The 16,570-nt window shown below is 39.8% G+C and overlaps 3 protein-coding genes across 3 annotated transcripts; 2 read left to right on the forward strand and 1 right to left on the reverse strand.

The window, feature by feature from the left end:
- Positions 1-373: 373 nt before the first annotated feature.
- LOC121768408 (ribosomal RNA small subunit methyltransferase, mitochondrial-like) lies at positions 374-2,059 on the forward strand. The gene is made up of 2 exons (XM_042164908.1): positions 374-840; positions 1,195-2,059. The coding sequence occupies exons 1-2, from the start codon at positions 457-459 to the stop codon at positions 1,924-1,926; spliced, it is 1,116 nt and encodes a 371-aa protein (XP_042020842.1). The 5' UTR covers positions 374-456; the 3' UTR covers positions 1,927-2,059.
- A 65-nt stretch (positions 2,060-2,124) lies between these two features.
- Positions 2,125-4,509, forward strand: LOC121766792. The gene is made up of 4 exons (XM_042163038.1): positions 2,125-2,307; positions 2,737-2,843; positions 2,937-3,058; positions 4,153-4,509. Exons 1-4 carry the CDS (start codon positions 2,213-2,215, stop codon positions 4,321-4,323), a joined length of 495 nt encoding a protein of 164 aa, XP_042018972.1. The 5' UTR covers positions 2,125-2,212; the 3' UTR covers positions 4,324-4,509.
- Positions 4,510-4,663: 154 nt separating this feature from the next.
- On the reverse strand, positions 4,664-8,835 carry LOC121768407 (3-epi-6-deoxocathasterone 23-monooxygenase CYP90C1-like). Its single transcript, XM_042164907.1, has 10 exons — positions 8,445-8,835; positions 7,217-7,544; positions 6,973-7,122; positions 6,645-6,908; positions 5,841-5,930; positions 5,654-5,732; positions 5,476-5,582; positions 5,245-5,372; positions 5,038-5,154; positions 4,664-4,840 (listed from the first exon to the last, which is right to left on the reverse strand). Exons 1-9 carry the CDS (start codon positions 8,684-8,686, stop codon positions 5,064-5,066), a joined length of 1,479 nt encoding a protein of 492 aa, XP_042020841.1. The 5' UTR covers positions 8,687-8,835; the 3' UTR covers positions 4,664-4,840; positions 5,038-5,063.
- Between the last annotated feature and the right edge of the window lie 7,735 nt (positions 8,836-16,570).

Here is a 16,570-nt window from a genome sequence, read left to right on the forward strand (position 1 = left end):
GATAATAACATGAACCTAATAAGACTTAATCAAAACTTATTAATTTCATGCGAGTTCGTGTTGTGTCAAAAATTATCAACCATACTCAAACCCCTACCCAACTTGACTCTAGATAGAGTTGTTGAATGTATAGACAAAATGAACATCGCTATACACGCCAACTAGCTTAAGGTCGCCGCACTTCACACCAGCTTAAGGTCGAATAAATAATTTTCTATGTTTAGGACATTAAATTTGTAATATTTTTATTTTTAGAATTTTTAGGATGTAATAATTTTAAATGTTTTTAATTGAGTAATTTCTTATTTTTATTTTCTAATTATTTGTTAAAATAATGAATAATGTAAATTATTTGTGATTGAACCATGACAAAGTATAAACTCGGTTGAATATTTTGCCTAACTGATTTTTCAATTCATTTCCTTCAAAATTCAGTGGGAAGAAAATTATTCTGAAATGATCCGTAGGCGGGAAAATATCGCCACCAATCTGCTTCACTCTCGATTTCTCCGGCATTTTATCGATCGCTGCATCCATACGAATTCAGGTCGGAAAAATAAGCCGGAAAATATCGGAGACAGCGGAGAAGAAGTAAAAATACGGCTGTATAAGAGCAGAGGCCAGCATCTTCTGACCAATCCTCGAGTGCTGGACTCGATCGTCCGAGTTTCCGACATTAAATCCGACGACACCGTGCTTGAAATCGGGCCAGGCACCGGGAATCTCACGCTCAAGCTGCTCGAAGCTTCCAACAATGTCTTCGCGATCGAGATCGATAATCGGATGGTCGATAGTTTGCGGAAACGCGTTGCCGCCGCAGGGGTCCAGGAACGCCTGAACGTGAGGTTTCGTGAACTTTTCTAATTTGTGAACGTAATCGGTTTGAAGAAAGTTTTTCGTGATTTCTGTTTTGTGCGTGTAATGTGCTTGAAGATAGGGTTTTGTGAGTTCGATTTTATGCAGTTAATGTGTTTGTATGATTAGAAATAGCTGAATTAATATTCAGAGAAATCAGAGATTTTAGTAGTAATGCGCTTAAACTGTTTGGATAAATGCCTAAATGGTGATTGTGGTATTTGAAAGATGCACAGAAACTCATTTTAAATTCTGGATCGTTGTAGGAAGATTGGATCATACACAATTTTGTGTTTTTTCCTTTATAAAAGTGAAATCTGTATGCAACTTAATTTACAGATCATCAATGGCGATGCATTGAAGACTGAATTTCCCCAATTCAATCTTGTTGTGGCCAACATACCTTACAACATATCCTCACCTCTGCTGGCCAAGCTGGTATACGGGGCAGCTGCGAATCCGTTCAGAAGCGCAACTCTACTGCTACAAAAAGAGTTTGCGCGGAGGCTACTAGCAAAGCCAGGCGATTCCGAGTACAACAGGCTGGCCATAAACATGAATCTCATGGCAGATGTGGAGTTTGTGATGGACGTGAGCAAGAGGGACTTTGTGCCATGCCCAAAGGTGGATTCCTCCGTCGTGAAACTCTATCCCAAAACAGAGATCCCAGATGTGAATCTTGAAGAATGGTGGGCGTTCACAAGAACTTGCTTCAACAACAAGAACAAAACGCTTGGTGCAACGTTCAAGCAGAAGAGGAAACTGACGGAGCTGATGAAATTGAGCAGAGTTGAAGGGTTTTGTCAAGATAGTAATGATCTTGATGAGTGTGAAAGTGGCTCTCAGCCAGGACTGGAGGTGGGAGACAGGATCAGCTCGTTTAGGGCGAGAGTCGCGGGGGTTTTGGAGTCAGGTGGTTTTGTGGATAAGAGGCCAGCTAAACTGTCTCACAACGATCTTCTGCATCTGTTGTCTCTGTTTAATGACGACGGGATCTATTTTCGTGATCAAGCCAAGGGATCTGATAGCTGCAGTATTGCTGAATTAGATTTTGATGATGGTTTGTTGTAGCATACTAGCATTTGCTGGTTCCTGAGGAAGAAATTTTCTCTCTTTTTCTTTGTTGATGATTGAATTAGACAGAGCATTCATAATCATTCCATAGTTTTGAGGAGTTCCAGAAAACATGAAATTTAGAAACCTAGCATTTAGTATTTTTTTGAAATTTAATTTTATTATGCAATTTCGAATTAACTTTGTAGGCCTAATTAAATTAAACAGAATAAAAGCGAAAATCCTCTCTTCTGAAGGTGTCTAAACACCATTTTCTCTCTCTAAGCACCAATCCGCCATAGCTATGGGTTTTGGAGCCCTAAGATCCATGATCCGACCCGTATCCAGAACCCTCTCACCCGTCTCTCACTTCTCTCCAGCAGCTAGAACTAGGGGTGGGTAGGTACGGTATACCTTACCAAAACCACCATACCGTATACCTTACCGTAAATTTGGTATATGAAAAAATCATACCTTTACCTTATCAAAATTTTCGGTATACTGTACTTCGGTATACCTTATTTTCGGTATAGCAAATTTCCATACCGATACCATACCTCATTCTCGGTATACCATACCGAAGTTCGGCATACCTTATTTTCAACATCAATGAAAATAGAATATTTGAGTTTTTAAAATATTATGTATATTTTATAATTTTAAAAATATGTTAAATATATTTTATTCATAATTATAACTATATTTCACAATAGATTTTAATAATTTAATAATTTAAAAATATATAAAACATATATTATATATATTTATATTTATATTTTACTGTATACACCTTAATTTACGGTATATACCGAATATCGGTATGCAACGGTATATGAAAATTCAAACAGTTACCTTACCGAAATCTTTCGGTAGGTACCCAAAGCGTAGGCCCGTAGACAAGCCGCGCCGCAAGAGAGCAAGCTTGAAACCCCCAGGTTCGGCGGAATTTAGGGTTTAGGGTTTTGGCATACTACATTTGTGTGGATCGAATTGATAATTGAATAATTCATGGGATATGTGCTTTTTAGGTCCGTATGCGTGGGTGAAATGTGTTCCTGGGGAAACTATACTCCCCAATCAGCCGAATCAGGGGAGTGTGAAGAGAAGGAATGAGAAGAAGAGGATGAAACAGCATCGTGCATTCATAAAGGTGGATTTTTTAAATGTTAAACTGCCTTTAGACTTGATTCACACTCCTTGCCATGTTTTGTTTTCCCATTTTGATTTATTTCGAGCTCGATCGTGTTAGATCTAATTGTTGATTAGTTCAATGGTTTCTTGGATTGATTTTTGGTTCGCATTAACTTATAGTCCGAGACTTGCAGAGATGAATGTTTATGGTTGAGGTTTAGATATCGGACTCGTAGCTATGGAAATGAAAACCATGTTATCAAATGCATTTTTATTGCAGAATTTTGTTGTGTTTTGGTTCACATTTAGCTTGACCGTTGCTAACTGAGACTTGCAGATATGAATTGTTTGTAGTCCAGTAGGAGGCTTGGGAATCGAACCTGTTGGTGTAGAACCGAGAATTATGTTATCAAATGCATTTTTTGGTAGAGGTGTGGTTCTAGTTGATTTTTTCTACAATAGTTTAGCTATGCACCTCATGATTGAGTGATTCTGTTATGTTGTGTTCAGTTGGAGTAATTGCATGAGTCATGGCAGAGTAAGTTTTGGTTAGCTGAGAACTCAAACTTGACTTGAGTTCATCAGGATTGAATACAAACTTTTGTTAAGAATTTTGTACTTTGTGCTGATTAGGAAACAAACTTTTAGCTTAGAAGTTTAAGATTTTGTTGTGTAATACGAACTTAAGCTTACGGGAGTAAGGGGTTTAACAAGGCAAGTGCTCTTGATTTTACAGTGCTCGCTTTAGTCACTTCATCGCAGGATAAGTATAGGAGATGCACTAGTTTGTATTTTGATTATGGTTTCTTATTTGTGGAGCTACTTCGAATTGCTTCTCAGTCTCTTCGAGAGGAAGGGTGTACATCTTCAAAATTTGTTTCCAGCTTGAAACAGAGACTCTTGTTGACATCGCGTAACTGATTTGAGGATCAAAGCAATTCTATTTCTCGTTGTAGTGTTCAATAGAGTTCATGTTATTTCAGATTGTCATTCGACCTGCTACTGATCTTGAGTTTTTTGTTTTGGTGCACATTCTTGTTGTGTAATTGGAGGGACAATTTTTTCGTCTTACATTGGCTACGGTTGAATGTGTTTTATCATTTCCTGGTGTAGTCGGAAAGAAAGATACGCAGAGGTCAGGTGCAGGAGGCCAAGAGGAAGAAGCTTACCCTAAGGGTGGAGCATAAGATGGCTGCAGTTGCAAGAGAGAGAGCCTGGGAAGAAAGACTAGTCGAACTCAAACGGATCGAAGAGGAGAAGAAGCATCAAGCAGCTATGAGTTGATGGCTCTCTGTCTGTATCATATGAAAGCACCATTCTCTTTTGGAATACTATGAAAATTTAAAATTTCAACGGTTTTAGCATCATTTGTTTTAGGTGCAGACGTTTCAATAATTCCTGCGAGATTTTGCAATCAATATTACTTTTACCGGTGATAATTGTAATGAAAAAATCATTTACCAATTTTAACCATATTCACTTAAAAATAGCAATCGTATAAGTACTCCAAGAGAGCGTGTCAATTGTCAAGGAACCCATATTTGCTAAAGGATTTTTTTTAAAATTTTTCTTTAAGTAACAAAAAGAAGATGCTAATACATAATGAGGTGATAAAAATTGTGCATACAAACAAAAAAAATTGAATTATAGATACCCTGTCCAATTCAACGAGAAATTCAGCAGACAATTATTGATTGAGTAACGATAAAAGCGTACAGCATGGGACTGGACCACCTTCTTCTCTCTCTAGTTGTTGTGGTTAGCAATTATCTGCAAATGTTCTTATCCAATTCCAACACTTCTGCATAAACAAATAAGAAGAAAAAAAAAAGAGATTAGGTTAGAGCAGCAATGGAGAGAGTAAGATCTCCACTTGCACGATTTTGTCGATGCCCTGTCTCCATCCAAGACAACGACGCGATTATGCAGTTCGTGTAGTGTGTGACCTAAACGAGCTTAAGGTGTTTGGGGGGCGAAAGTAATGGGGCTAGCTCGTACCGACATTTTGTTGGGCGGGTATTTATTCACTGCTCGAGGGGCGTGACCGTGATAGGAAGCTTCCTCTTCATTTTCACCGTTGGAAAGTAGATTATCTCGTCCCTCTCAGCAGACAATCTGCACGACGACAGACCGCGATAGCTCACTTTTACCTACCGTAGTAGGTATGCGTGCATATTTTGACACGTACGTTGAAAATGTGTTTACCTGTAAGTCGTGACGAGATGATGGAGGAAAATCGAGATCTCGAGGCGCGAAAGCTCCAGACCGGGACATAGCCTTTGGCCTCCACCGAATGGCGTAAAAATGCTGCTGTTTGCAGCACTTCCCATTTTCTGCACAAATAGAGCCGTCAAAATGGACATATAGAAAAAAATTGTGCTTCTAAATTAAGTCATTTTTATTTATATGAGAAAATAGAACTTTAATTTGTATCACCTTCCATCTCCACGGATCAAATTCGTAAGGGTTCTCGTAGTTCGTCTCATCCATGTGAACGGAGCTGAAGGATGCCAAAACGCACCATCCTTTTGGTATTAAGTAACCTGTGAATAGAAAAAACGTGGATTAGAGACGAGACGAGACGAGACGAGCACGAGGTGTTAATCGAGTTAACCTTTTATTTTGACTTCCTTGAGAGCCTTTCTCCACACTGCATTGATGATATTTGACAGCCTAAGTGTTTCATTGATAACCTAGCAACAAAAACAAATGGATTCAAGTTGGCAAAAATCATGGAAATAATCTACTAATAATTGATTAATTGTAGCATTTTAAAGAACTTTTAGCTAAGGAAGGCTTACATTTTGAGTGAATAGCAATGACATGTAATCAGCCCAAGAGTAGTCTTCACATGAATCCTTTTTCCTCTTTTTAAGTTCCATGTTTTCCTCCTGCATTATCACATAAGTACCGTATTTTAACAACGCTAATTACCATTCAATATACGAGAACAATAAACTCACTATCGAGCTTAATTTCTCAAACTTACGTCAGTTCAGAAAAACTTTCGTCATAATTCATAAAACATGTGGGCAACACACGTTGTATCGCCCACGTGAACACATACTTCACCAAGAAATAATGCAACAACTTGAGAAGCCATGATTCTCACAATCATACATGCGGGTTGACCTTGTTGACCCACTCCGCGCAAGGGATCCCAACAGTTTGTTTCGTGCAAAGACGACACCAAAAACCATGAATAAAAAACGTATAATGCATGAAAAATCAAGATGTACCTGTCGCTAAATGTTGTAACCTAAACAATAATGTGTGTATGTATGATTGCTTCAATTTGACTATTCTCAGCTAAAAAACATACACCACATTCCAAATGCTAATTATAGCTATAAATTATTGCGTGACATAGCTCTATAAGCATAATAGTATATGGATAGATGAAAGCTTTTCTAAGCCGAACTTGCAAGAAAAGAGCGAGGCCCGCATAAGTTGCACGAAAGTAGTGTAGCGGTAAAAATAAAGATCATGGGCACCATTTGCACGTTTCGAAATCTCAAACATAAAATAAATTTTCTTCCCTAGATATGCTTAAATTTATTAGCTTATGTCAAATCTTGATATCGGATAAGAGTATATACACGTACCACCATATGAGCTAAGGCAACAGGGTTGTCAACGAGGAATTTAACTGCTAGTGTCATAGCTGTTGGCACCGTCTCTTCTCCGGGAATCATCATTTCTATAATATTACCACTGATGAAATCAAGAGGGATCCCATGCGAGTCCCCACTGTCGCGCAGTAGCACGTCAATTGCATCATTTGGAGGCACTTTCTCCCCATTAGTCTCCATAGCCGTTTTTCGCGCCTCTACAATTTTGTCAACCACTTTCAACAGTCTCTTCTTCGCCTGTTCGATAAATAACATCATTCAACATGTTATCTTTTCTCAAATGTAAGCAAAACGATTATACCTTCAAAGACTTATAGAGTCTTGTTCCTGGGAGATTAACGGGTAAGCAAATTAGGCCTTTGATGAATTCTTCGAATTCTCTCTTTATACACTCCATCTCATCACCTGGACCAATGCTCATTAGCACTCTCACAAGAATTTCAAATGTAATCTGCCAAATTATTCAGGGAAAAGAGTCTCCGTTTCAAATTTCCGTTCATCCAATTTCAGATAGATAATACACAAAAGACGACAAAAAGACAAACCTTTTTCGTTTCATCTTGGACGTAAAGTTGACAAGTTTTGCCCATCCAAGAAGAGAGTGTGAGGACAACAATCCGCTCGATGTCTCTAGTGATCCTATCCTTGAGTTGGGCCGATTTCAGGAAAACTCCGATAAGGGTGTGCAACCTCTTGTGCAAAGCACCGTTGATTTGGAGAATCGAGGATTTCCCTAGAAGTTCAGTGATGGATTTCGGATAGCAAGGCATGAAGGCATTCCCATGGTTTTGCAAGATCACTTTGCTTACATCCGGATCAGTTGACACGACGATGGCCTTCCCTAGAATGTGTGTTCTAAACACATCCCCATACCTAACAAGTCGAAGTCGAATAAAATGGCAAGAAAACAAGATTATCGACACGAGAAATTGTGCCATGTAGTATCTCAAACTCATCAACATCGCCTAAACTTATCAAAATCTTTCGGAGATCACTAATCCAATTCAATGTAGCTCGAAAACAAGCCATTGCCTACATATAGTAGTATCAATCAACATCTTTTACAAAGGTTGCAACACCAATTATCTTATGAATTTCCACTAGTTTGAATCATAAAGCTACACACATACTATAAATTAAACTAGTGTGCACATTATCATTTTTTTCTATTTTACTTTTAATAAACTTAAAGTAATTGCAGCCGACACAATATACAAAATTGAGAATGAAAACGTGGATGAAGGTAATGGTGGAGGGGCCAGGGGTCGGAGGCATGTCAAGTCATGCAAATTAAATTTAATCAAACAAAACTAATAGAAAATGACAGTTTGTTCTTCTCCAAAACATTGTGGATATCATTCAACCATCTATAGAAACCTTTTCCCAACTCTACAAATCACTTCACTTGGGATAATGCTCAGAAACTTTCCAACCTCAAACATGAATAATCAAATCTCATTTCTCCCTATTTCCCAAAAAAGGGGAGCTCTTTTTTCTTTTCTCTTTTGTCTCATTTATATCAAGATTATCGTGTCACATTGAACCTTATGATTATTCACAAATTGAATCCTTGATTGAAGACTAATTAAGTAAAAGATTTGATTCCAATTGATCCTATCATAAAATACTAAATTGATACTGTGTGTGTGTGTGTGTGTGAGTGTGTTTTCATTCAATAGCCATGAAGCACACACACATGAGTGTATGTGTGTGTGTATATATATATACACATAAACACACAGAAAGATGTGTGAGAGAGAGAGAGAGGCTCACAGAGATTTGCGATATTCCATGAAGCTGACAGGAGTGGAGGTGTAACCAGAAGCGATAAACTCGAGAGTTTCGCCGATGAATGGCCAACCACGGCTTCCTCTAGGAATCACGAACCTCTCTTCTTCTTCTTCTTCTTCTTCACTCTTCTTTTCATCTCTCTTAATCTTCATCATCCACGCTCTGCAAACACACACTACACAGAGTGAAATCGCGGCAACAGCAAAGGTTTGCCAAGTTTCCATTTTTTCTCCGACGATTTGAAGAAAGTTAAAAATATTTTTGTAGGGCTGTGCTAATTATTCGAAAGATTGTTTCTTTATATGATGAGAAGCTTGTGTGTGCATATATATATACACACACTGGTAGTGGTTACCGAGGAACTTGATGGGGAAAGTTGAACCCAAGATTTACTAAATAAAATAAATACTAGTGGAATATAACTTGAGTAATATTTTAATTACATTCGACAGCCTAATCATATTATTACAAATGTGAAACTAGATCCCATAAGCTTAATCATATCCCATTAATATTAGTACTCCATTCTTTCCAATTAAGTTAGTCAAATTTTAACACAAAAATTAAAAAAATTATAATGTATTGAAATATATAAAAGATAAATAAAATAGGAAATAGAAAAAAAGAGCAAATTGAATATTTTATTTTTTTTTGAAAAAAAGAAAATGACTCAATCCAGAAGATGAATATGAATCAACTTAGTTGGGATAGAGGGAGTACTTCATACCCGTCTCATTAAACATGCAACATTTGATTTTCGGTACGAGATTATATGTAGTGTTGTTTTGAGAATTATTAAAGAGAGAGTACAACAAGAAGGTGGAAAAATAGAGATTATGTTGTTTAAGAAATATTTTATTTTTAATAAGACAATCCAAAAAGGAAATTATTTTACTTTTAATGAGATTGGAGGAGGAGTAATTAATTACTCCATATTGTTTTTTTATAAAGATGAAACTATGATGAATTTGGCAATGACAATATTACAACTTGCCAAAATAGAGAAGAAAAGGTAAATACGGAAAATTAATGTGGCAAAATTCATTTAATAAACATAAATTAAATTAAAATCTTATACTCTACGATTTGGAAGCTGTGAATAGGGGCATAATTTTGGAGTAACAAAAAATAAGAGTAGAAATTAAATTAAAAGAAAGCAGAGAGTGGGGCCCAGAGCCTATAGTTCCATGATGGGGTCTGAGACCTACACTCTGCACACGTGCAGTTCTACATTTGCAGCCTACTCTTTAATATATACTCCCTCCCGGACCTACACTCCCGGACTACTCGCACATTTTCTTTTCGACACGGAGATTAATGAATGAGTGTATAGTAAAGTCAACAATTGCGGCTATAAGTGATAATTTTTACTAAAAATGGAAAGAGTGCAAATAACTTAGGACGCCCAGAAAGGAAATAAGTGCAAGTAACACGGGACGGAGGGAGTACTATTTATTCATATCAATTGAAAATACATATAAATTGTCGTACAGGAGTGAATCTCGTTCAATATTTTCTTTTTCATTTCTTCATCAATAAATAGATTCCCATTTTAGGTGCAACAATTTCTACAGCCTTCATCAATTTTGTCCCTCTCTAATCCATTCAATCCTACATTCCTACTCAACTTCATGTATTGATATTTTTTCTTATAAAAAAACGAATCATCTTTATTCACTCTAACCGACTAACCAATAAAAAAGTAAATAATTTATGTAGAAATACAGAGAATTAAAGTCGTTGATAAATTAGATGTCTCGTTATTTCTCTAGTCAGACATCTTCCCTCCGGTATCATTATTCGCCTTGATTCAAAACAACTTAGGCCATCTATGTCCATTATCAGTATCTTAACCGTCTCATCTCTTCACTATTTATGAGTTTCATTGTACTTTTCACCCCATTTCTTAACTAAGAGATCACACATGCATCCCCCCATCTCTTAATTATGTCTTAACCATCTCATCCCTTAACTAATCATTCAATTTCAATTTTTTTTATTTCCAACAAATTCAATTAATAAAAACACACTTCATTAAATAAAATAAAATTACAATTTAAAATCCTAAAAAATAAGAAAAAACACATAATTAAAATCTAAAAAAAGACATAATTTAAAATATTAGAAATTAAAAATTACACACTTAAAAACTACTCCACCAGCGAATCATCCTCCAAAGGCGGTGGCGGTGCACTCAAGCCACTTGTAGGCGGAATACCAATTTGTCTTGCCATATACTCAATTCCGGCAAGATAGGCTTGATATTGGGGAGGCGTCATGTGGGAAGTGTCAGTCATCGTGGTGGTCAAGTACATGGACAATAGGGTGTTCGAGCCCGAGACCGAGCCCGCCTGGCTTGATTCGCCTCGGTCCCTCCTCCCTCTAGCCGCCTTCGCCGCCTTGGTCCCTTGCGGCCGACGGTACCCACTGGAGGAGCCCCCTGCATCGGTGGTCGTGCCCTCAACCTCTTGTGAGGCGTTGTTTGACCCTCCCTCACTAGACGAGTATTGGCCACTCGCCGTGTGCTTCGTGCGTTTCGAGCTCGAGCCCGTGCTGGACTGGACACCGCCAGCCCACCTTTCAACGTCTTTGACCGCCTCCCAAACATCAACATGTTTGAATTCTTTGTTGTTGTCGTAAAAAAAGACTCGCATAGCCACTCTCAGAATGTCAGCTCCATTGGCTCCGCTTTGGTAATTCGCCGCTTCATTCTTGTAGATCCCGCAAAAGTTTTTGACATCTTTGTCGACTCGGTCAAAATGATTGCGGAGCATCTTCATGGTGCGGCGGCGGCGGCCCACCCCCTTTGGCTTGCTCTCGTTGTAGGCGTCGGTGACCTTTTTCTAAAAATACTTGCGGGTTTGTTAATTCCCGACGATAGGATCGTAAGAGATGCTGACCCAAGCGTTGAACAGAGTCATCGTGTCGTTGCGGCTGTATAGATGACGGCCTACATCCTCCTCCTCGGCTGCCTCCTCCTCTTCCTCCACGACTTCGAATGCGCGACCCCCGGTGCTTCCACCGCCTCGTCCTCCTTCCAGTTGGGTTCATCCGGAAAATCCTCCCTAATTTGGGATAATCCCTGCGATTGTTCATACCTCAGGGCGGAGGGACGAGAGTACGCATTCACATCAAAATAGGGAGGTTGGTATGCCGCCGGCGTCGCCGAGCCTTGGGTGCCCGGCGTCGCCGAACCGGAACCGGAAGCACCCAAGACATTGTACATGCCCCCCAGTCGCTTAACGTGTTCAAGTCATAGCCGCCAGAGCCGTCAGAGTTTCTGTCGCGCGGGCATTTTGAGATGAAAATTGGAGAGGTGAGATGAAAATTGGAGAGAAAAGAGAGATGAATTGAGAAGAATAGATGTGTGTTTGTGTGTATAATGAGAATGAAATAGAAGTATTTATAGAATAAAAAAGAAAAAAAATTAAAATATTACCTTTTGAACGGTAATATTACCGTTTTTAAATTTTTATTTTATTTTATTTTTTATTAAAAATAAATTTTTAAAAAATTATTTATTGCGCCAGCATGACGACGCCCACTCGCGGGCCGGCGAGTGGGCGTCACGCCTAGCGCCAGCGCTCGCCACATGGCGCTGGTGCGTGACGAGACGTCTCGCCAACCCACCCTCCGGGCAGAGACGCCCGCCGAGACGAGACCGAGATGGATGGCTGCATCGCTGTCTCGATGTCGTCTCGTCTCTCCTAGACGAGATAGAGACAACATCGAGACGCGATGCGGATGCTCTTACAAAGCATATACATTTCCTCATCCCTCTAGTCATACACTATTTAGTAGTACTACAAATAATTGTATAATTCAAATACAAAAAACAATATATAGAAACTTCATTAAAACACATTCAAATTACACATTTTAAAGTTTAAAAATTATAAATCATACTAGTACTAAAATTGAAGATCCTAAAACAGAAAACTGCTTCATTGACCTTAGCGATCATGTCCTTTTCCATCTCTCTTAAAATGAAATTGAAATGTGGTTGTGTTTTATAAAATTTTGAATTTATAATAAAAAAATATTAAAAATCGACTCTCCACCCACCCCTGAAACCATCCCAAACCCCCTCTCGGCATCGCGCCGCCCTCTGCCCCTGGCCTCCCCTGCGGTGCCTATCTGTAATAGCCGAGACTGAGACTCTCGGGAGTTATGAAATAAAATGCGAGAAATTTTATTTGAGAATGAATAAGCATTGTTATTCTTGAATCAAAATTATAAATACAACTTCCTGAATCTCAAACTAAGCATTTCAAATGTTGGAAAGAAATTTTCACCAATCTCTGTCGAATTTTCATACAAGCTGGGAAATGCGTTTAAGTCGAACTACATTATTACATGGTTGAATTCCTAGCAACTACGTCGGTCTTCAACACTAGGCCTTCTCGGCCCAGATCCCAGAAAGCCGAAGAGGCGAGTCATGGAGGAACACCGCCTCGGCAGCTAGCTATAGACACTGCCAACCAATATAGATCAGCCCTCATACCTGCCAGTCACCCACCACAGGAACAAGAAAAAGGGTAAGATAATGAGAAGATTGATAGGCAAAACAAGCAAGGTTAAGAGGCAAACCTACTTTAAGGTTTGGAGACCAAACTTGCTGAAAGGAGAAAGATGGCAGGCTGCCATCTGCCTGCGCACCGGGTACAGCAAATTGCAAAGAGAATCGCAGCATTTGCATCCCATTTCTAACCACCCTCTCTCCAGCTCTACCTGCAAAAAGGACACACAGACTGTAGTAAGTACATAGCAACAATTAAGGACTGAGAGGGCCTGCAATATGGCAACAAATGAGGCTGAGATGCAAATAAATGCATGAGTACGAGCCTGCATTTCTGCAAAGGGAACAACCACTGCCCAATCATCAGTTTCAGACGAGTACACAAGCCTTTCCCCAGGCTTTCAGTTAGACATGGGTTATAAATAGCCCCTCAACCTCTTCCTCTCTCACCATCATCACAAGCAGTCACATTCCAGTGAGCCAAGAGAGAGAGGGACCGAGGCAGCAAGAGGATTGAGGGAGACCAAGAGCCGAGTTACAGATAGCAGCCAAAATCAACACACAGCAGGTAACCTCCCAACAACTCAGTTGCATCATATAGCACACAAATAGCTAAAGCATGAGAACTTAAGAGCACAGAAGCTCAAGAACATAGGAGCATGCTTTAGAACCCAACAGTAGAGACAAAGTAGAAATCAAAGATCGGAACAGTAGGCCTTGTACACAAGTTAAGACATCACAGCTCTCACAAATAAGCTTTGGCCCAAAGAACTTAAAGCTTGAGAATTTTAGAGCTACGAAGGAAGAAGGGACGAGAACTTAGCTCCTAGACGAAGGACCGGGCTACTGTTGACGGCCAGAGGCTGCTGCGGGACCCCTCGTGGGAGCCAGAATAGCGGCGAGACGCCGCGACGGCGCTGAACTGCCGAGGTGAGGCGGCGACGAGCAGCTGCTCTGCCCCGAACGCCACACAACGCCGAGCGGCTTGGAGCAACGTCGGTGCGGATCCCGAGAGAGAGAGCTGGAGACAGCAACGGCGGTGGCTGGAGGAGGCTGACCCGGCGTCGGCTACGCCGATTGCTCCGTGACAGCCGCGTCACTGTTTCTAGGCGAGCGACTGTTCAACAACAGCGATGGAAGAGCGGTGCCTTCTCCCCATCGGACTCCACCGAGTGAGGAAAACCGGCGGAGGGAGAGACGCCGGTGAACGGTGATAGCCGGCGGAGAGGAGGCTAGGGCTTGCGATTTGGGCATAGCCTTTTGAGAAAGAAATGGGGGAAGAGAGAGAGATGACGGTATTAGGGAGTAAAAAAATTGGGCCTCCCCAATTCTAGAAACTTGAGCCTAAAATTATTTTTGAGTTGGGCTAGATTTAATGTGAAGGAGAAAAGAAATGGGACAATTAATTAAGCTGGGCCGAAAATTAAATATTCTGGGCCCAAGAATTTATTTCCTAAGCCACGGAAGAAAGGAACTTATAAGCCGTGAGTGAAATAAAAGCCAATAAATAATTAAGCGGACTGTAATGGTCACAGAAAGTATTTTTTTAAAATACTTAAGATGATCCGGGAGATAATTATACCCGGACAGATCGGCCAGACTCAGAATAAATTAAATCGCCGATTTAATTAAAGGTTTAAGACTTCTAATTTTAGAAGGCAGGAATTATAATAATAAGCACACGCTTAGGCATGCATTCATGCAAGATAAATAGTTTCTTAAAGCCTAATTTAAGTATATTAAATTTTGTAAAGGAACGTCGTCGCTCGACGCGTAATCTCAGGACAGGAAAGCACCGTTTTGCAGGAGTTTAAGCAATTGAGGTGGGCCTTTCTCTTCTTTCTTTTAAAGCGTGTTTTATGTGAAAACATGATTATTTGAATGAGTTGTCATGCCATGTTTTGTTTTGTGGTTGCCTATCTGTTAAATCGAATTCGGGTCCCAGTAGGTCAGTAAATCCTACTCGGACTAGTGTACACATAGGGACCGTGAGCTAGCGCTAGGTTGGCCGGTCCGTGGGTCGTGAGCTAGCGCCAGGTTGGCCGGCCCAGTGGTCGTGGAATGTGGCCACATTCCCGATTCACGCAGCTGATATGGCATATCATCAGAAGTTTAAATGACTGCAGTCTATTTTCAGAAAGAAATAACAGATTTTAGTGACCGGGATAGATTTTCAGTAAAACCCCGCGTTCACTCAGCTTGGCTGACAACTAAAAGAAAATATCTTCGGCATGAGCCCACTGAGTGCATCAAGTACTCAGCCCTGCATTTTGTTTTCCTTAATGTGCAGGTTGATTGTTGTCGAAGCCGAGGAGGTGTTGGGACAGAAGACTAAATAAGCAGAAGGATAGCTGGTGTAGTATGTCTTCATACATACTACATCTGTCTTGGTACTCTTCCGTTGCGCAAAATTTTAGAACTTGTTTTTAGCAAAGACAATTGTTCCATAACTACTCTGATTCAGTATGATTTGTACCCTCAACACATTTCAGACAATGTTTTCCTTTGATCTAAGTATCTTATGACGAGTTGAGACAGTTTCAGTATGTTTTAGTCGCGGAAAAGCTACACTTTCTTTGACTAGGGAGATGTGGTCGTGACAGAGTGGTATCAGAGCACTTTTCTTTCGCTCTGACCCAAGAACCTTCCTTCTAAGCCTCAGTCCAGAACAGTAGCACTAGGCTAGGAAGTGAACAGAATGATCAGTACAAGATCCCAACACCTCAGCTCGACACGATCAACTGCACCAGAAACAGGGGTCGACGCCCGCTCGTCCAGAAAAGAGAATTTTAAAAAAAGAAAATATTTTTCCATTTTGAGAAGGAAAATGAAATTTTCTAAGTTTTCAGAAAAAAAAAAAAAAAAAATCATAGCCCTAAATGGGAACGAAAATGTTTATTTGAAAAGTTTGCAAGACGCAACGTGCTAGCTGATACTTTGCATGAGATATGCTAAATGTATCTGTGATTTATGTTTAAAGAGCTTGACATGAATGTATAGATGTCATGGGGACTATGTATGTGAACCTAGAGTGCTTTAGAAAAGTACCTTAGGTGAGACTTTCAGGATCAAGTACTAGCAGAATAAGAATTTGTTACCGCCTTCTAGGGCGACGAGACCAACTAAAACCCATCAGTTTGGGCAAGCTTCAAATTCCAAGGAATTATGAGAAAGAAAAGACGAGCCAAAAAGTACTATTGTACTACTTATAGACAGCAATTAAAGGAAGTCCCTTCTTTTAAGCACACAGATAGTATACATATATATATGTATACTAGACGATGAACCAAGAAGTTCCCAATGTCTTTACAAAGACCAAGTTATAACGAAAATAGTTTACTTTCCAGCCTGTTCGGGAGATGCATCCCTACACGGAAAGAGATCGTACCCGCGATCTAGTAAAGTGATCTAATGTGGCGTAACAAGCCCAAGTGGCTACGTGATCCAGAAGCGATACTTATAGCGTGCTACGAAGCACGATGGAGAATGTAATGTCTCACAAGAATCAGCGTTCTAAGTTATCAAGAACGATAGGAAAGATTGACCACCAGTTGCGGTTATCAGTTAAACAGCACGAGAAACCCCATCT

The sequence above is a fragment of the Salvia splendens genome, chromosome 15 (genome assembly GCF_004379255.2).
Source record: "Salvia splendens isolate huo1 chromosome 15, SspV2, whole genome shotgun sequence".
Taxonomy (NCBI): domain Eukaryota; kingdom Viridiplantae; phylum Streptophyta; class Magnoliopsida; order Lamiales; family Lamiaceae; genus Salvia; species Salvia splendens.